Source organism: Enoplosus armatus, chromosome 3 (genome assembly GCF_043641665.1).
Source record: "Enoplosus armatus isolate fEnoArm2 chromosome 3, fEnoArm2.hap1, whole genome shotgun sequence".
NCBI classification, from domain to species: domain Eukaryota; kingdom Metazoa; phylum Chordata; class Actinopteri; order Centrarchiformes; family Enoplosidae; genus Enoplosus; species Enoplosus armatus.
This window is the reverse complement of record NC_092182.1, coordinates 17266867-17285258: the sequence shown is the minus strand read 5'-3', so window position 1 is coordinate 17285258 and position 18392 is coordinate 17266867. Positions and strand designations below refer to the sequence as shown.

Genomic DNA, 18392 nt, shown 5'->3' with positions numbered 1-18392 from the left:
CACCCATCTCCTCTTCCTCTTCCTGTCTCAAGTCTCAGTGAATAGATCGTGCACCCATGCACACTATGACACACACATACTCATGCACACACACACACACACACACACACACACACACACACACACACACACACATATCCAGCCCTGTGGCCTGTTCACTGTGTTCCCCCCTGAGAGCTGTAGGCCTGGAACAATGAGGACACCAGAGAGCACGCAGAGGATCACTGCAGGAAATAGAAGAGCACAAAATGATCATTTAAAACACGGGGGGGCTACCTAAATCTGTGTGATCTCAGTCCAGACGTACTGTATTACAAGGGAGACATTCGATTCAAAGTTGAAATTTGGCTCGCTTAGTTTTCCTCAACATAAGGAATAGCTTGCGTGGTACTATGTGACAGGCTGCTATGATATGCAGAGGTTTGAGTTACTGAGGCCTTGAGTTGTTGAACTCAGGCTACAATGTTTTTTTGGCAGGAAAAGTGCAATTTTGGGCTCCACTGGATCACTTGTATAGTAGTTTGGCTACTAGAGACACTGCCCTTCAGGCGAGGACACACATTAAGATTGTTGAACCGATTGTGTACGGTAGTAGTCATGTAGTGGTTACTTGATCGTCATGACTGATCGGACCAAGATGGATGGAGTCTGTTCCTGTTTGGGAAGATTTATGAGTATTTCCCAAAATGTCGAACTGCTCCTTGAACATTTGTGTTTTGGTCCATGGACGCACAAGAATTACTGTTCCCGTGGGATCTCAGTTGTTGCCAGGATGTGACTATAATCACAGTCCGTGTTATCCTCAGTCGCTCAGTCGTCCTTTTCGTACTGTCAACACTTGTGCATCTGTGTATGTTGGTGGAAATAGTTGTTATGTGTGGGATGTCTAGACGTTTAAACATCTAGAGTCTGTTCCCAGTTTTAGGTGACTCCCTCTACGTCCAAATCGGACACACCTACAGCGTCGAATCTGGTTCACAGAGTCCCAACGTCTTGTATCCACTGAGGCATCTGGAACTACTTTATCAAATGAGTATTTTTACTGCCAAGCAATATTAGCCAAAGCTCTGCTTATTGTGTGGAATTGTATATGCTGCCTGGAGACATTACTTTATTAAACAGAAGGCATTAAGGGCTTTAGAGTCCTTCAGTAGTATGTTTTTACTGTTGGATGGATTTGGATAGCCTAAAGTGGTAATGAGTAGAAAATGAAGGTCTGAAAAAAGCAGCATACAAAGAACATGACAGCCTTCCTCACATCACATGGGCTCTGACGTGTGTCACCTAAAGAGAATATGACAGATTAGTCATATTCAAGGCAAGTTTTTGGATTAGAGAGCAATGCTTTGTGCACAGCGTGTCCTGCAGATACAGAAGATTGCTGCCAACTCTGAGAGCCATAGTGAGATGAAATAAACCTCAAGTGTTTGTTTTAAACACTGTTGTTATGGTAGTCAGCAAAAACACTAGATAAATTGGTGTCTTGGGAGGGATTTTGTTTAAAAAAAAAAAAAAGAAAATCAAAGGAAAAAAGTGCTTGTCATTTGTGAGAGACCGTAGCCACTGGGTTTCTGGTACTATCTGCTTCAAATGCATTGGAATTAATGCATCAAATAAAGTTACATCAGTTTGGTAGTGCTCTGTTCTGGGCTCCATCACTAATGAGCAGTGTGTATGTTCAGACTGCACAATAAAACTTAATTTTTGCGACATTAATTCCCACATGCAACACATAGCAACTGGCTGCAATATTGTAAAGACCAATATTTATAAATATGGTTGATCCACCACGTGCTTTGTTAGAGTTATTTGCATCTTGACAGCTTCTTATTTTAATTGTATCCTTTTTATTTTACTGTATTGTGCCCCTTACGCTTAGTATACTTTTTGTACTGCAGTAAACTACATATTTTTCAGCATCAGCTTTATTAATTTGCCTGATTTGTTTGGGATTAAAGGCATGAGTTGATTTTCAAGAGATGAGCTAGACACATTTACAACTACATTTTCAAAAAGCTCAATTCAAGACAACCCTGCCCGACCTCAGAGGCGCAGACGGGACGCAGCTGATTTTAGTCATTTGAATGTGCCACCCAGAAACAAAGTCAAGAGCCTATCCAGGAGAGGTCTGAATATGGCAAACCCATAGTATCCTGCTGTCAGAGTGCAAAGGCTATCATGCTTTTACAGATTGTTTTTATACAGTAAATTATAAAGTGACAAATCGAAGGGAAATATAATATAATAAGAATAGATTTCAGAGATATGGAAAATATGTGCCAAGTTGCATTGAAGCTGGCTTGTGTTGGAAAACGCCTTATGAAGAAACGTTGTGCTAACTTTTCTTTTAATGTTTCACTCATCTGTACATCACAGTTGAATACTGAGAACTCATTCCCAGGATTTGTTTTAGTATCTTTCTCTCTTGTTGTGTCCCACTCTGTTTCTCACAGCCTCTCTTATTTTCCTGACTTTGTAAGACATTTGACCTTTTACCTTTTCACCCTACTTTAAAACCGCCTTTCTACCGGTGAAACCACCACACTGCAGATTCCCACCACGTTGTGCAGGAATGTCTGAGGGGAATTCAGGAATGTAGTTGGGAATGCAGCATGCTACAGCAGCAGTTGAAGTTACGTCGGGCAGCATGAGGTCATTTTCTCTGCTTATCGTGGGTATGCACATGCGCTAATCAGCATCATTGTCTGAGTACATTTGCTGCATTTGTTTGTACATCTGTGTGTGTGTGTGTGTGATCATTTAAGTGTGTTACTGAAAGAGACTCAGACAAAATAGGGTTTACCACTTTTAATCCTAGTTGATCTTTTTACGGGAACATGACACACTGTCTTCCTAGACCAAGATTAAGTCTGAATATTTATTTAACCAATTACATTTCCAGCAACGTTTTCCAATAAATTGCGCAAGAGCCATAATAGATCAGAAATGGTAGACAACTGAATAATTAGGGACTCTAAATAGACTTGTTGCCAGCCTGTTGTGCAATAAGTAAATCTGCTGAGCTTGGAGTCCTGAGATCTGCTGTTTTGTGGAGCCACATACAGTAACCCTGACAGGCCTCCCGCATTACTCCAGATTACATGCAGCACTTCCATCCTGGTGACAGGTGCTGCTTCAGCTGGACAGGGTGTCACAGGATGGGTGATATCTCGGGCAGCTCTGTCCTGCTGCCTGGCACAGTTACTCTTGGTAATAAACAGAACACCATAAAATAAATGTATGTTTTGCTGTCCAAATGCCATTGCTGCCATCAAGTACAGTCAAACAAGATTTAAAGCCTACAGCCATGCTAGTAACTATTTAAAGCTGTGCTTAAGTCCAGCGATGCTTTGAGCTGCTAAACGCTAACGTCAGCATGCTAACATGCTCACAATGATAACGCTAGCAAGTTGATGTTTAGCAAATATAATGTGTACCATCTTAGTTTAGCTTGGTAACATGCTCACATTTGCTCACTAGCACTAAACACAAAGTACAGCTGAGGCTGAATATTTTTACAGATATTTGGTCATAAACCAAAGTATTGGATAAACAGAAATTTTGACCTGATGATGGTGCTAGATTCAAAGTCAGGGGATCAAACTTCTTACAACTAATCCTCTGGGGACCATGAATGTCTGTCAAATGTTTTGTCAATCTATCCAATAGTTGTGAAGATATTTAAATATAAACGTACAATAAAAATATGTCAACCTCATTGTATCACTAGATGAAAAGTCAGGGGATCACCACTGTCATTATGATACATCGTCAGGGAACCATGAATGTCTACAAAATTTGGTGCCAATCCAGCAAGTATATATCGAGATATTTCACTGAATGGGTGAAAACTTTGACCTGCGGGGAATCAAAGACCAAAGTCATCAGAATGTATCCTCTAGGAACCTTGAATATCTGTAGCATATTTCATGGCAATCTATCCAACAGTTGTCAAGATATTTTACTCTGAACTACAAATGTCAAACTCATGGGAAACTCCATGGGAACATTGTCACACAAATCCAGTCTCCAAGCTCACATTCAATAGATAAAACTCAAGCTCTCCCTTTTTTATCTGCCTTATTTTCACACACCATTACACAGATTGAATTGAGCAAAGTTTTAAAAAAATGTGTCTTCTTTTTTACCAGATAAAGGCTCAGGTTCCAGCTAAACCAGATAAAGGTTGTTACCTCAGGTGATTGTGGACCTTATCCCGTCTTTTGTACTTCAAAGTGCTGTCGTTTCACAGTTGAATACTTCTCCATGCCGGAAACTGAATCCTCAGAAAGGCTACACCCAAACTGCATTATTTATTTACATCAACAAACCCTGAAACAGCAGTTCGTGTGTGTGTGTGTGTGTGTGTGTGTGGTTATGGTGGATGAGGGGACATGTCATCCAGGGTTGCAACTATTTTAGCATTATGAGGTCAACACACACACATAAAAACACACACATCTGCTATTGTTTCTTTTGTTGTTTAGGTAATTTCCAGTTAAGGTATTGTGAGTGTCTCCATGATGAGTGGATTGTGGTTGCCAGGGCAGAGGGAAAGACATGAAGAAGAGATGAGAGGAAGAAAGAAGGAAGCTGTGAAGGAAAAAAAAAATGTTTTGGTCAGTGATGTAAAGCAACATGAGATCTGAAGTGTGAAAGCGTTCTGAGCAAAAAACATTCAAAAACTAGTGTATCAACTTCTTGTTGACTTCTGAACAAGTTCATCCCTCTTTGATTGGAGCAGTGTGGGTCTTCCTCCCCTTTCTGGATGTTAAACCTGCCCTCGAGGGGCCTTATGAGCAGGGATGAAAGGGGAAGCCCCCCCCCCCACCATTAGAATAATTCATCAAAAGCATCCTCCTGGTCAACAGATGTGAGATCATTTGTTAGAGGAAACAAGAATTTCCATGGCTGACACCCCTTCGTGAAGTTTGAACTAATTACCCAGTGCTGATGTTTCTACAGGCTGATAGATTCATCATGTTTAATTTAGAGAAAGAAGGAATTAACGCAGTTTCTCTGAAGACTGACTATATGATATGCCTTTTCCTGTAAAAGCTGTGGTCTGAAACTATTTGCTACATCCGTTAAAAACACTGTCATATTTCCATATTTAACTGTAAAAAAAAAAGATTAAATGCATGCCTTTTTTTCTTGAGTCTTGAACACGTTTATTAATACTGAATATGAACAACTATCTGCCAAGACTTCCATTTGTGATATTAAAAATCAGCAGTGTCTGGACTTTCTCCAAACACAGTGACTGTTTGAGCCTTTACTCCTGTGTGAGTATTAATTCACTGCAGTGCTGACTAAAGACATGCAATGTATTATGTACCGTAAATGTGATGGCAATATTACACATCGATCTCATGTTTGAATAAGCGGCCAAGTCAATTTTACTTAAAAGTCACTTTTAAAGGTACTACGTCAGACCCAGTAAGTATTGCTTCTAACGCAGCACAAGTAAAGTGGCTCAAGGTTAAATACGCAGAAAGAGAGATTAAATGTGCGTCTTGTGCCTCTTTCTCTATTAAAAGTAGTAATAAACTAATTGTTGAGGAAATTCTTGTTACATTTATTTTTTACCCTTGCAGTGCAAAAACAAAACCAACCCTCATACACGGCCTCCTGTATTCTCTATTTTCATTCATGGGAACTGAATGGATGAATGAATGAACATCCAGCAAAACACTTAACATACAGAATAAAAGCAAATATGAATTCAATGTCTTAACTTAAAATCTGGGCATTCTGTGCTTGTGCAATGTCAGACTTCAAAGACTATCAAATAAGCAGTAAAACTATCTAATAAATGATGAACTTGATGAGAAAATGTATTTGGAGATTCACTGTAAAAACAGGGCCGGGTGTCCCTCAGGCTACAATGGTCTTTAATTAAGGCTTCAACCTGAAAACACTCTCCTTCATATTATTGTACTTTTCAACTCGGCAGCAGGTGCAACATTTTACCCAAGCATTGTGGCTCTTTCTGTAAATGTCCCGTCATGTCTGGATCAAACCATAACAAACATTTACATAATGTTACACACGTCTGAATCACAAAAAGCCATCACTTTTAAAGAAAGACATTTCCATGTCTGAAAAGGGTTTCTGTTGCAGCATCTCTCCGGTGAGTGGTGTGGTGTCAATGTGTCTCGCACTGTTTGGAATGACAGATATCGGTCACAGTCCGCACAGTTCCTTAAGCTTTGTAAAAACTCACATAAACTACCCAAGATCACAAGAATGAAACATAAATTTAGTTTAGACAGGATTTCTTGCTTTTCTTCCTCCACCGGCAGCACACAGCCACTGTTGTATCCACAGGCCATAAACCACGTCAGTCTGTGTGGTCCACTAATTGCATATCAGATGGAGCCAGTCTCCATGATGAAAGCTTGACTTTGCTCTTTGTGCTTTGGTGTCAGTTCTAATATGTAAAGCAGATGTGTGTTTAATATCAAAGCCCATCAGTGGTTGTGTAGCGCTGCCTAGTTAAATGGCTTTAGAGGTTGGATTCCCACTGGGGCCACCCGCACTTAGGATGTATTCCTGTAAGTAGACTTGCCGAAAGAACAAACACTCCTAAGCCATCTGCCTGAAAGTGGTAGTATCACTGAAATCACAGTGATCCGAAAAGTAAATTTATGATAAACTGTGATCCCAGACAGGAAATATATTGTAGTTACTGTTCCAGAGGCAGTGCTTTGACCCTGCAGAGTGGTAAATATTGCTAAAGACCCTCATGCCGAGGCTTGTGTTGTATTTGTGGGGTAACAATAATCAGCGGCCGCAGTGAGTTGGCTGTGACTGCGTCAGCCTCGGCTGCCAGCTGAAACCTCCTCTATCTGATAACATCCCAGACTTGTTTCAACAACTAGCCTGGATTATAGTTGCTGTATATCAGCCGGAGCCCAACTGATTACAGACACAAACACATTCACACAATGATTACATGCAGCTTACTGTAGGACTTTATGAAAGATCCAGCAATCCTTTTTTTTATACCCCGCAGTGACACGAGGTCCTGAAGCGATAAGGCTGCTTCAAAGTGAAAGATATGTCATTGATTGTGTTACTGCCAATCCCTTTGAGCTGCTGTCATGGTGTGTGTGTGTTTGTGTGTGTTTGTATGTTTGTGTGTGTGGTCAACCAGTTAGGACAGATATAATTCAAGCAACTAACTATTAGTTTTATTGTTGTTTAATTTGTTTGATCTTAATATACCTATCGCAATTTCCCAGAGCACAAAATGACATTCCCAGATAACATTAACTGGGGCTGCTGGAATGTAAACTTTCCCCAAATCTAATAAAAAACACAACAGAGTCACTAAGTTTAATGTACACTCTGATATAGTAGCATCCTTTCTTTTTTTCAAACATAACCTGTAACCCCACAAAGTATAAAATGCTCCTTGGCTCAGTTACTACTTTACTAGGTAGAAAGCTAGTTAGCTGGACGCACTAATGTCAACGCAGTATCCAAACCAAATCCAAAGCTCGACAGGCCTGCTGTGCCTAGTAGTAATAAGCTATGATTGGACATTCACTGTCGGGGTTAGGGGTTTAGCGAACGTTCAGTTGCTACAATCACGTAAACTAAAACTGAAAGTGAAAAAGCATGTTCTGCATTTTTTCCCGACAAAGTGAACAATAAATGGAATTTTAAATTGTTGTGTTATCTGCTAACATTTGGACTGAACTGAGAAGTAATTTATTTTGATCTCGGCTTTACAGAAATCTGCTTATGCATTGCAGCAACAGAGGTAAACGGTTGAGAAACATCCCAAGTGCTCAGCCGTGCTTGAAAGAGTGTAGTAAAGTTGTTGGCTTCAGTTTGCTGGAGCTATTTGCGTTACATAAGGCCCCCTTCCCCTCAGACCCCCCCCCCCCCTTTCATTTTGCACAAAAGATTTCTCAAAACACACACAGACACACACACACACACGCCATCAGTGCGGCATGGCAGCCGTCCAGCGAGGGGCTCCAGTGTCGCTCCGTTTCAAAGAGCTCTTTGCTTGCTGTCCTTTTGATGCTCGCTCCCCAGCAGCACTGGAGCAGAAATGCTGAACGTCCAGCTTTGATATGAATTTGTCCCTCATTCTCCACACTGCTTCGCAACTCTCCAACTACACTCTGAAACAGGCCTCCTGAAGTTACAATAACGAAAACAATATAACATATAACAACACTCACTTTCAGCCTGTTTAGAGTGTTGCTCAGGTTAACACGCTGTAGAACAGGTTAGACAACTTCCCCCTCAAGCCAAAGCGCTGGCACAAATTATTTTTGGCCACATGACCGCTGCTGCCTCCCTGCTGAGTGCAGATGCACACACATGTAAGCCTCTGACTAAAACCTTAACAAAGCCAAAGAGAAAACGGTGCCGAAAACATCCTTGTTAACGTGGAAACCAAATAACAACCAAATGTGAATTTCAGATGATGAAAGTCGTAGATATAAAGCATGTATCCTTTAAAACAAAAGTTCAAATGTTGTTTTTAGATGAGAACATCAATACCGCTCTCGTGTCTGTGTGTTAATTATGGAGGTGGAGACAGGAAATGGTTAGCCTAGCTTAGACTTTAAGCAGTGAGAAACAGCTAACGTGACAAGACAAAAACAAATGTAAAACTGACACTGTTTGTAGGGGCAAACAGCCTCATTCACAGTGACTGTGAGCAGCTTCCTGGAGTTTTCTTATCACAGTGTGTTGCCAGGTTTGGTGCCATCGTGCCTGTACAGAGGCCTACCATTATACTAAAACCTGTGCTTACTAAGCGTTTGGGGCAACCCACCCTATAGCCGGAGACGCTGCACAGAAGTGCTGGGCTGATGAATGAAATAGTTAAAGCACGTAACTCCACCTAAAACCACATTGCATCTTATTTAAATATCACTTTGTGTACTGATTAAACAACCAAGATGCAGCTCTAGAAGTGTTAGAAGGTGTATTTTTTTACCCTTTGGAAAGAACCATGCTAGGTGTTTACCCCTGCTTCCAGTCTTTATGCTAAGCTAGGCTCACCTCCTGGCTCTGTAGTTAACGTACACTTTTGGAAAGAAAGCAAACAAGCCTATTTCCCAAAACTGTTCCTGAAACCAAATGTTGAATGTTCCAAAGTATTGACTATATGCCACATGCAGTGCAGCTTGTGGTCCAGAGCACCGGTTCAAGTTCAAGGACTGGGTTCAGCCAAGATGCATTAGTGATGTGTTTAGTTAACAGTTTTGTCAATTCTAGTCTTTTCTATGAAAGATGTTTTGCCTTAATGCATCACCCCCGAGCATCGAGGGTTTAGAAGAGGTTCATCTCTGTTTTAATGAGGCCCACATTCAGTGAGGTTTTACTGTTTATATTAAATTGATGTATTACATTGATCGTTTCACATGAACCTGCCAAATCTGGATCCACAGTATGAATGACTGAGAGCTCTTGATGTGCGATGCTGAGCATTTGTACTGTACTCGGAGCAGAAATGGCAGAGCCATTACTGCCCCTTCATTATTGAGCGTATCCCCTCCATGTTCTGTTCCCTTCATACTGCACACAGCAGTTACTGTAATGATGTGTATAAATATAGTCTCCTTTCTTTGTACTCTCCTCCACCTCTTTTCACAAGCATGACACAGAAGCACAACGAACAAACTGAAAATGAACAATTTTGATTATTGATTAATCAAGTCGATTTTCCAGCAAAGTTGTTTTTTCTGATTATATAATTTTTTTATTATCTTATCTTTTGGATTGTTGGTCATACAAAATAAGACATTTAAAGTCATCACCTTGGGCTCTGTGTTTTGTGATGGGCATTTTCACTATTTTCTGACGTTTCGTTGACCAAATGATCACTCAATTAATCGAGCAAATCTGAGTATTAATCGATAATGAAAATAATCGTCAGTTGCAGCCCTACCCTGGTTATTTGTTTAGATGGTTTGTGATTTTTTTTTTCTAATGATTTCAGATGCATAAAAAGAAATGAACCACTTTTTCTCAGTCTCTTTTAGATATGTACATTGGGTCTGCAGGTGTGTGCACAAACGTAGTGGTACGCGCTGCACGAAAAGAAAAAGATCTCAGTTACATTTCATTCACTTTCACTGGGTTTCAGTTGTTGCACTGAAATTCACATTTCAGCTCTTTGAGTTGTGGAGCAGCACATTCAAAGGAATGCAGCGTGTATGTGTTAAAACTGTGTGTGTGTGTGTGTGTGTGTGTGTGTGTGTGTGTGTGTGTGTGTGTGTGTACGTGTGTGTGTGTGTGTGTACACTCAGAGCCGTGTGTGTGTAACATTCCAGACAGTGTTAGAGGTATGTGAATTACGTCTTACAGAAAGAGAATGTGAAGAATCTGCTGCCATGAGAAGGCCACTGTTGTTTACTGACACAGTAGTGGAAAGGAGGGTTGTGTGTGTGTGTGTGTGTGTGTGTGTGTGTGTGTGTGTGTGTGTGTGTGTGTGTGTGTGTGTGTGTGTGTGTGTGAGAGAGAGAGAGAGAGAGAGAGAGAGAGAGAGAGAGAGAGAGAGAGAGAGAGAGAGAGAGAGAGAGAGAGAGAGAGAGAGAGAGAGAGAGAGAGAGAGAGAGAGAGAGAGAGAGAGAGAGAGAGAGTGTCACATGCTGCTGTCACTTCCTGGTAAGAAACCTCTTAGCCGTGATTGTGAGTAATTATTTTCAAAGCTGTTGGTGCATGTAGCCAAGAAAGAAGAGCTGCAGGCTTGCAGTATGTTCTGTGAAGTGCATTTTGTTGTGACTTGCAAGACGGAAATCTGTCTGTTTATCCTGTTTATCTGTCTCCTCTTGTTTTTAAAATTCAATCAAGCATTCATGGCTATTAGTAGAAGTGTATTAAATCAGTGCAGCCTCAATGGTTCGAACACTTTGACCTAAATCAGTGGCTAACCACAGTCAGAGCCCTCATTGCTCTGGGGCTTGTACTGTATATCTCTGGTTACTCAGTGCATGTTTACATGCATCTTAAAGTCCAGTTAATTATGTCAAAAGGGCAGCGAAGAAAACGGCAAGCTAGCAAATAGGGATGTAAACAATGCAATGTTGTATTTTAAAAATTGTTTTTGCAGATGTTTTATGAGGAAGGAAATGCACTAGACACGTTTGTTAGACCTCAAGGAGACACACAATGCGTTGTGGTAAAAACACTGAACGTAAACATACATTTTTTTTGTTCACAAGAAAACTCCACAGGGTACCTTTTAAGCTTCTGGAGTTTTCTACTGCATCTCACTGAGCAAACTCCACTGAAGGTTGTAAGATGCTGCTAAAAGCCTTAGAAAAGACTATTGGACCTTGAGTTTAGACTAGTTAGTTAATTGTTCATTTCAGTCTTAACATTTTTTTTCTGTTGTGTCTTTTTCTCATTAGATTTGGGATATGAGCGACGATGAGAGCATCTGAGGGACTGGAGTAACAAACCCTGAGCCTCCGAAGGACTGGACACTCCAATACATGTTTTTGTGTCTGGTTTTTTTTTTTTATTAAAGAAATCACACATTTTCAAAGGACAAGGACAAATTCACATAATTAAAAGCACATTACAAAAACTTCTTCTGAAAAGTAGCTGAAAAGCTTTAAAATTCCTATTAGCCTTTGTTTGGATTTAAGATCAACCTTCAGAACAGAGCAGTGATAAAAATATGGTAAAGTGGTAAAAATCAGCATCAGATTGCTCTCACTGCTGAAATATTCACTGAATGTGGCTTTTTCCCTGTTACATTAGAAACAGGATCAGAGCTTGAAAAAGTTAATTTTCCACATTATGTGTATGAAGCTTTTGTATTTAAGGGAGAATGTACCTGTTCCTATCACTTGATAATGTGTCATCAGTCACATTTACTGAGTCTGAAAAACAAAAACGCACTCTGCATTTGTATTAAGGGACTTCATTGTTTTTGTCTAAAAAGCTCAAAAAATCCTCACTGAGTGGTCATAGCCCCCCCCCCCCCCCCCCCCCCACCACAGTCTCTCCATCAGCACATTGAAATTGAACAGGTTTGCTGGAGAGTCCTTTGGCAGGACATTGACAAACTACATCTGCTCGCTCATTCAGTTTGGAAAAGAGCTTCAGATGAGTTATGAAAATACAAAAACACAGTTGACAACTCAGCAAATCCATCCATCTCCCAGTCTGTTTACTGGAGACTGCGATACATACAGTACAGTTAATACTAAAACCAGCTCGGTTCCTCTAAGGTATTACTCTGCACACAGATGTTACAGTACAGCAACTGAACTGTGTGGCATCTGATATGGAAACGATGTACTGTTACCGTGGACAACCTGGAACCTACAACTGCACGGTTTAATCTAAAAGAGCCTATGGACAAACTGAAGGTCTTAATGGTTTGTTTGTGTTGACGCATGCTTGTGTTTGTGCAATTTATACTTTTCTCACTCTGCCGTGTCCTGTTTGTCTGAACTGCTAACATGTACAATATTTTCAGTGTAACGAAATGTACATTTCAACAGCTGCTTGGATATTTATGGAAGAGGATTAGTGCAATGTGAAAAAGAGATCTGAGATTTGAGATTGAAGTGAAGAAGTTCAAGTCAGAATTGTGATGAAAAAGGCATCATTCCAAAATAAACTTGTATTTATTCTCAAAATTGAGATTAAACTGATTCGGTTTTCATAAATCCGACTATTCTCAGAGCTGGTTTTGTTGCGCTTTTTCTCGTCTGTAAGCATTTAACCAAAAACTGAAATAAAATGTCTTATTACTCTGTTTACATCTGTGAACTTTATATTGCTGTAGTAAGTGGTTTATGTGCCTTTATTCTGCTACACTACATCCTTCCATACGCTCTGTAGCAGCATCTTTCCAATCCCCATCTGTGTTAACCGTTACACAACCACAAACACACCAAAACAGTTACAAACAGAGGGCCACACAGACGGTGGTTTAAAAGCATTTTATTGTTCATCAAGGCTACTTTACGTACAAAAAAGGTGGCCTGCCAAAACCTTTTTAGTAGGAGGAGACACAGAGCCACAAATTGACTGTTGTTTTCTTGATACAAATTTCTTTTACAGTTCAGAGTATTACTACCACTAAGTACATGCTACTTCCACTTCAAAAAGGACCTGGAAAATGTGGTACAGTCAGAGTAAAGACCAACTACTCTTTGATTTATCTGTACAATTTTCATGTTGTTTACTTGATTAAAGATGCAAAATGGCCTCCACAGATGGGAACAGCAACATCAGACACAAGGGTGACATCCCCAAAGCTACTTAGATCATCTTAGCCTCAAGCAGATGAGCTTGAGCACGAAAATGCTGTCAGGTTTTCATCAGTTAAGCTTTAGTGTTTAACCAATCCGATCTCAAATGGACTGACAGCGCAGTTCCCATCGTCATCAAAACCCATAATTTATATTGCTTACATGCAGTGGCAGACATTTTAGCTGCCTGCTAGCCCATGACTAATGTTGATTTTTATTTTGTTTTGAATAGTTAAATGGAAATGGCCGGCAAGACTCACTGGGCTAGTGGCAAAATTATGTTCCATCAATGTAAAGCATGCAAATTGCTCAAGAGGCCTCTAAAAGCACAACCTCCATTTACTCAATGGTAGTGAAACTTTTTTCAGAGGTCACGTGATCAAACACAAGTTACTGCAGAACATTGGGGACCAATGGAAGTAGCGATTGTCACCGACACACCAGTGGCTTACTGTGGTTTCATACGTTTACTGTGTTCCTGCACTTGAACCTTTACTCTAACAAGACAAACTCTATAAACAAAAAAGATCAACTTTTTTCACAAAAAAGAAAATGCAATGATTACAATATACGGACAGGGAAAACCAACAATTAAATAGCTACATATCATTAACAAATTAATTGTTCCTCAAAAAATACCTACGATTTTTTTCTGTACATTCGTTACGCACAGCGTAATGATGGTCTTATAGTTACCTATTATAAAAAAGTATTTTTTATTAAGTGATTTTCCTACAGTGTGTAGGGAGTGTGTGCCGAAGCAGAAAGAGAGCCTTCTACCTACAGGGTGGTAGTGAAATGATAATGAGAAAGAATAATAATAGACAAACAGAAATCCTCTGGACACTGAGCCCTTTTCCCTCGTGTTTTCTAGCATGTTGCTAACTCTTAATCTTAATCAAGGTCAACTGAATCTCAGGGGGGAGGGGGGGGGTCTCTCACTGTGAGACCTTCAGAAGACTTTCAGTGGCAGCTCACAGGTTGTGCTTACAGAAGCTCAGCTCCTGAAGCTCTGCCCCCCCCCCCCCCCCCCTCCCAAACCTGCCTGTGAAAACTCACCATCCAAATCACTCTGAACCTGTCACAGAAAGCGCATTCAGATTGTAGAGTACTTATTATGTAAAATTAATTCACGGCAGTTGCGTTTTGTGTATCTGAAGATTCTAGAACTTTTACTTGCACTGTCACATCTCTTCTGATAGTTGAGGATGGAATGTGTGGACATTCTAGAACACTGAGGAAGCGTTGCATTTAGGGAACTCTTAATGGATGTACTCATCATATTTGATAAAAAAAAAAAAAGACCTAAACCAAAGAAATATGAACCTCGTCACCTTTCAACCTCAGCTCAGTACTTTTGCTACTTTTCCCATTTACCACTGTTACAACCCCAGTTCTCTAAATTCTACGATCTGAATGTCCTCAAAAATGTTATGGCACAAATGCTTGTTTGTTCCTTTATCATACAGTATGGATTTATGGCCAATTTGCTTGATGCAAAGACAAAAAAAAAAAGCAAAAGTGGACACCTTGTAATTCCGGCTGGTTATCAGCTCTGTCTGTTCATGTGGAGATGTGTATGAGGCCTGTTGTACAAAGTTCCCTATAGGAGGAATGTATGCCACCTTGGCGCAGGCTCTTTTACGGAGTAAAATTCATTTTCTCAGACTGCAGCAGTCTAGCTTAACTGCAGCAACAATACAATGTTGTTCAGAAAAGAAAGCATTGAAGTACAAAAAAAAAAGTCTGGACACCAAGTCGGGACACAAAAAGTCAACTTATGAAGGCTGAAAGCTGTGGCGTCACAACACAAATTCAGATAATTATCAGCCAAGTGTTTAGTGTTTTGTTTGCTATCTCTCTGCTCATCATGAGCTCTCAACTTAAACAATACCTTGTTTCCAAAAAGCATCGTAGTGAGGTGGCCTGCTGGTACGAAGGTGGTGATTTTAAGATGACGGCTAAACAGACTCATAAGAATAGAGTCCATTTTATCTCAAACTGAGATGCTTTTCAAGAAAACAAGGCCCTGCTGACTAATGTGTGTCAATTTGGTGTCTCAACTCAGTCACGCTGAAGGTTGTAGCATCCTGTACCACCGATGGATCAACATCTTAAGAAAACCTTTACGGGCTGCGTATCTCAAAGCCAACTCAACACTAGAGCCTCTGCTTCGGCATCCTCAGCATCTCTGCTCTGCTGCGGGAACCAGCTGACCAGTTACCGTGCAGAGGTGGTTTTGAGAAACGCAGCTCTCATCGTTAAACAGAGCCTGTCCGGAGGCTGTCCCACTATAGTTGTTTGTTGCCATACTGATATTAATGGAAAACAAAAATACAAAATTGTAATAATAACAATAACAATAATAATATGGAGTACAACTGACCCAGCAGTGAGTGTATAGTGTCTATGTCTGTTACTGACAATGAAAGAAGTAACAACTAACGTCCAAATGAAAAGGCTAATAGTAGTTAAGATTGAAATGCTTAAAAACATTAATAGATACCAGCTATTAAAAACAAAACAAAAAAAACATGCATCTGTAAAAGCATTAGTTTACCCTTCAAACCTTGTAGAAATCAACCAAACCACAGTGTGAATGAGAGGGAGGGGTAGCAGGGTGTGGGCCAAATATAATTACAACACCTGTGTTCAAAGAGTTACACAAAAACAAAGGCGTGTTTGAAGAGATCGGAATAATCTCTCCCCAGGTCGAGAAACCAGACTTTTTTTCTTTTTTTCCCAACCACAAAGTGACATGCAGCGTCATCTATCCCCTCATCACTGTCAGCAGTTAAGCCCATGAAACACATCAAAGCACATTGTTCGGCAGAGCACAACCTTCAACACACACTGCAGATTGTACGACTGTGTTTTCAGTCCTAATCTCCTGTCATAATGGCCGTGATGTCCGTCAACGCCACAGTTAACTGACTTGATAACCTGACTGTGCTCGTAAAATGAAATGCAACAATTTGGCACGATTTAAGCGTGTGAAGTAGTTTTGTGTGTTTTTGTGGGGCAGCAATATATTTATCTATGCCGACACCAACCAACACGGCGTAATTAACAAACTGGTTGTACTCACAACCTATAAGTAGAGCTGGTATGCAGGGCTGGGCGGTATGATGTGTTTACTATCCCAATATATTTTGAATACTGAAGATAAACATCATATTCCTTTCACACTGGAACACATGGTATCCAACTCCATATTACTCTGCATATCTCTAACAGCTCCAGTGGTGTGTACTTTTCTGTCACGGCCAGGATGGAATTACGTCCAGGTAGATGTAAAAAAAAAACAGTTAATGGGAGAGCAAATAGAGCTTCCAACAAAACCTGGATTGCGTCAAAATCAGCTCTATCAGTCCCAGTCTTTGCAGCGCTAGATTACGACATTGACATGCCACCCATTACCCTCTACGGCAGTAGTGCAAATCAGACCGATCACCTTGTATACACATACAGTAACAAAACCACCAGAGCATGAACACAGGAGAGAGACGGAAGGTGAGAGAATGAAGAAAAAAAAAAAACTGAGCGAAGAGATTACAAAATGGCTTTTTGTTGTTTTGTTTCCGAGGTGGGCATTGATAAACGTTGGTGTCTGAGGTTTCTTTGGTAGCACAGTCAGGTGGTTTGTGATTATTTTCTCCAAAGTGTTTCTCACTTGTCTTCTTTCAACTGTCGGGCGTCTCATAATGCAAAAGCAGTACACAAAACTACTGTTAAAGAAACAAACACGAAAACAAAGAAGAAAATTAATAATTAAAACACCGCCTTTCCTCTCTCTCTTTATGTACATATAACTACAGACACTTGCTCAGCTCCAAGCTCAACATGCAGGGGTGATGAATGATTGGAGGGAGCAGCTTGATGCTCCAGTCACGTCCCAAAGTTCAACCCTCATTACTGTCTGGCATTAAGGTACCAGAAGACATAAGGAAAATAAAAAACGACCATGTTGTTATTGCTTGATTGATCCTCTATGAGTGCATAGAAAGAGAGAGCGGGCTTGAGGGTTCTGGATGTTTTTAGCAGACCAGCAGGCAGGCATTCCCTCTGGGATGCTGGTGACGGACCAAAGTGACGGGGGCATGGGTGTTGGAGCCGGGTTGATTGGAAGGGCTGGGGAGAAAGGGGCAAATCCCTCTTAAGCCCCTCCTCCTTCAGGAGACCACAGAAGGGGAGTGGTTGTGATTGACCATGTGACTGTCGGGGGAGGAGTTTGGGCTGCTGCCGGATGACGAGGGACTCCCCTTGTTTTTAATCTGCAGCCAGGTCTCGCCCAGCGCCTTGGCAAAGTGGTCGTCCACCGAGCCCGTGATGGACACCGAGTTGGTTGCGGTGGGCTCAGGCTCCTTGTAGTTCTTCCCGAGACTGCGGCGGAAATGCTCCTCGATCACCGGGTCACAGGCTGTGTTGGCTACGACAAGGAGGAAAGGAGAAGGCAAGAAAAAGAGAGAGTTTTTAGTTCCCATAATGAAAAGAGAAACATCTTTAAAACTCACTTGTATAATGGTCAGTGGGCAATTTATTGCCTAGCATCAGTTTAAACATTGGTAATGTGCAGTTTTAGGTCAATGGAAAAATACTAACTCTGACATCTAATTCACTTTTTCATTGCAGTTTTTTTATATTAAATCACCGTTTTAAATTTCACTGTTAACCTCAATGAGATCATAGGGATTTCACTGGGATCATAAAAATGGCCACAGTAAAGTTATCAACCCACAGAAAACATGACCGACACACACAGACAGGCCAAATAAAACAGACATGTGTTCGGCTGAAGCCTCGAGTAACTTTTTAAGTACAGAGACAAAAGACAAGGTAGTAAAGAAAGCAGGTCATCACAACAATTGATGTGCTCTAAACAGAAACTCTGAGACTCACTGACAGGAAACTGGGGGGATTTTTTTCACTGGTTATATAAGTCAGTCTGAATGTGGAGAGTATGTGCAGGCTGTGTGTTCTCTGGAGAGTGATTTGCACTTGCAGAGAGGTTTCCCACAAACTGTATGGGAAATTAGTTTGGTTCCAAAATTATATTAACATTTAGGGACAAATGTACCCAATGTAGGTTACTTGGTAACCAGCATTTATTAATTACTGAGACATCATGTCACTGTTCCTGAAAAA

The 18392-nt window shown here is 40.7% G+C and overlaps 2 protein-coding genes across 4 annotated transcripts in view; one reads left to right on the top strand and one right to left on the bottom strand.

The window, feature by feature from the left end:
* Positions 1 to 11956, top strand: part of atg7 (ATG7 autophagy related 7 homolog (S. cerevisiae)) — a 54421-nt gene extending 42465 nt beyond the window's left edge. The window contains exon 19 of the mRNA XM_070902546.1: positions 11388 to 11956. Coding sequence (XP_070758647.1) covers positions 11388 to 11420 — 33 coding nt within the window. The 3' untranslated portion in view covers positions 11421 to 11956. The remainder of the gene's footprint in view (positions 1 to 11387) is intronic.
* A 2347-nt stretch (positions 11957 to 14303) lies between these two features.
* The window catches only part of vgll4b (vestigial-like family member 4b), a 38511-nt gene continuing 34422 nt past the window's right edge, over positions 14304 to 18392 (bottom strand). For 2 of the 3 annotated variants that reach the window (XM_070902436.1, XM_070902435.1), the window contains one exon: positions 14304 to 17676. In XM_070902436.1, coding sequence (XP_070758537.1) covers positions 17420 to 17676 — 257 coding nt within the window. In that variant the 3' untranslated portion in view covers positions 14304 to 17419. The remainder of the gene's footprint in view (positions 17677 to 18392) is intronic. The other variant, XM_070902437.1, reaches the window with a different exon arrangement.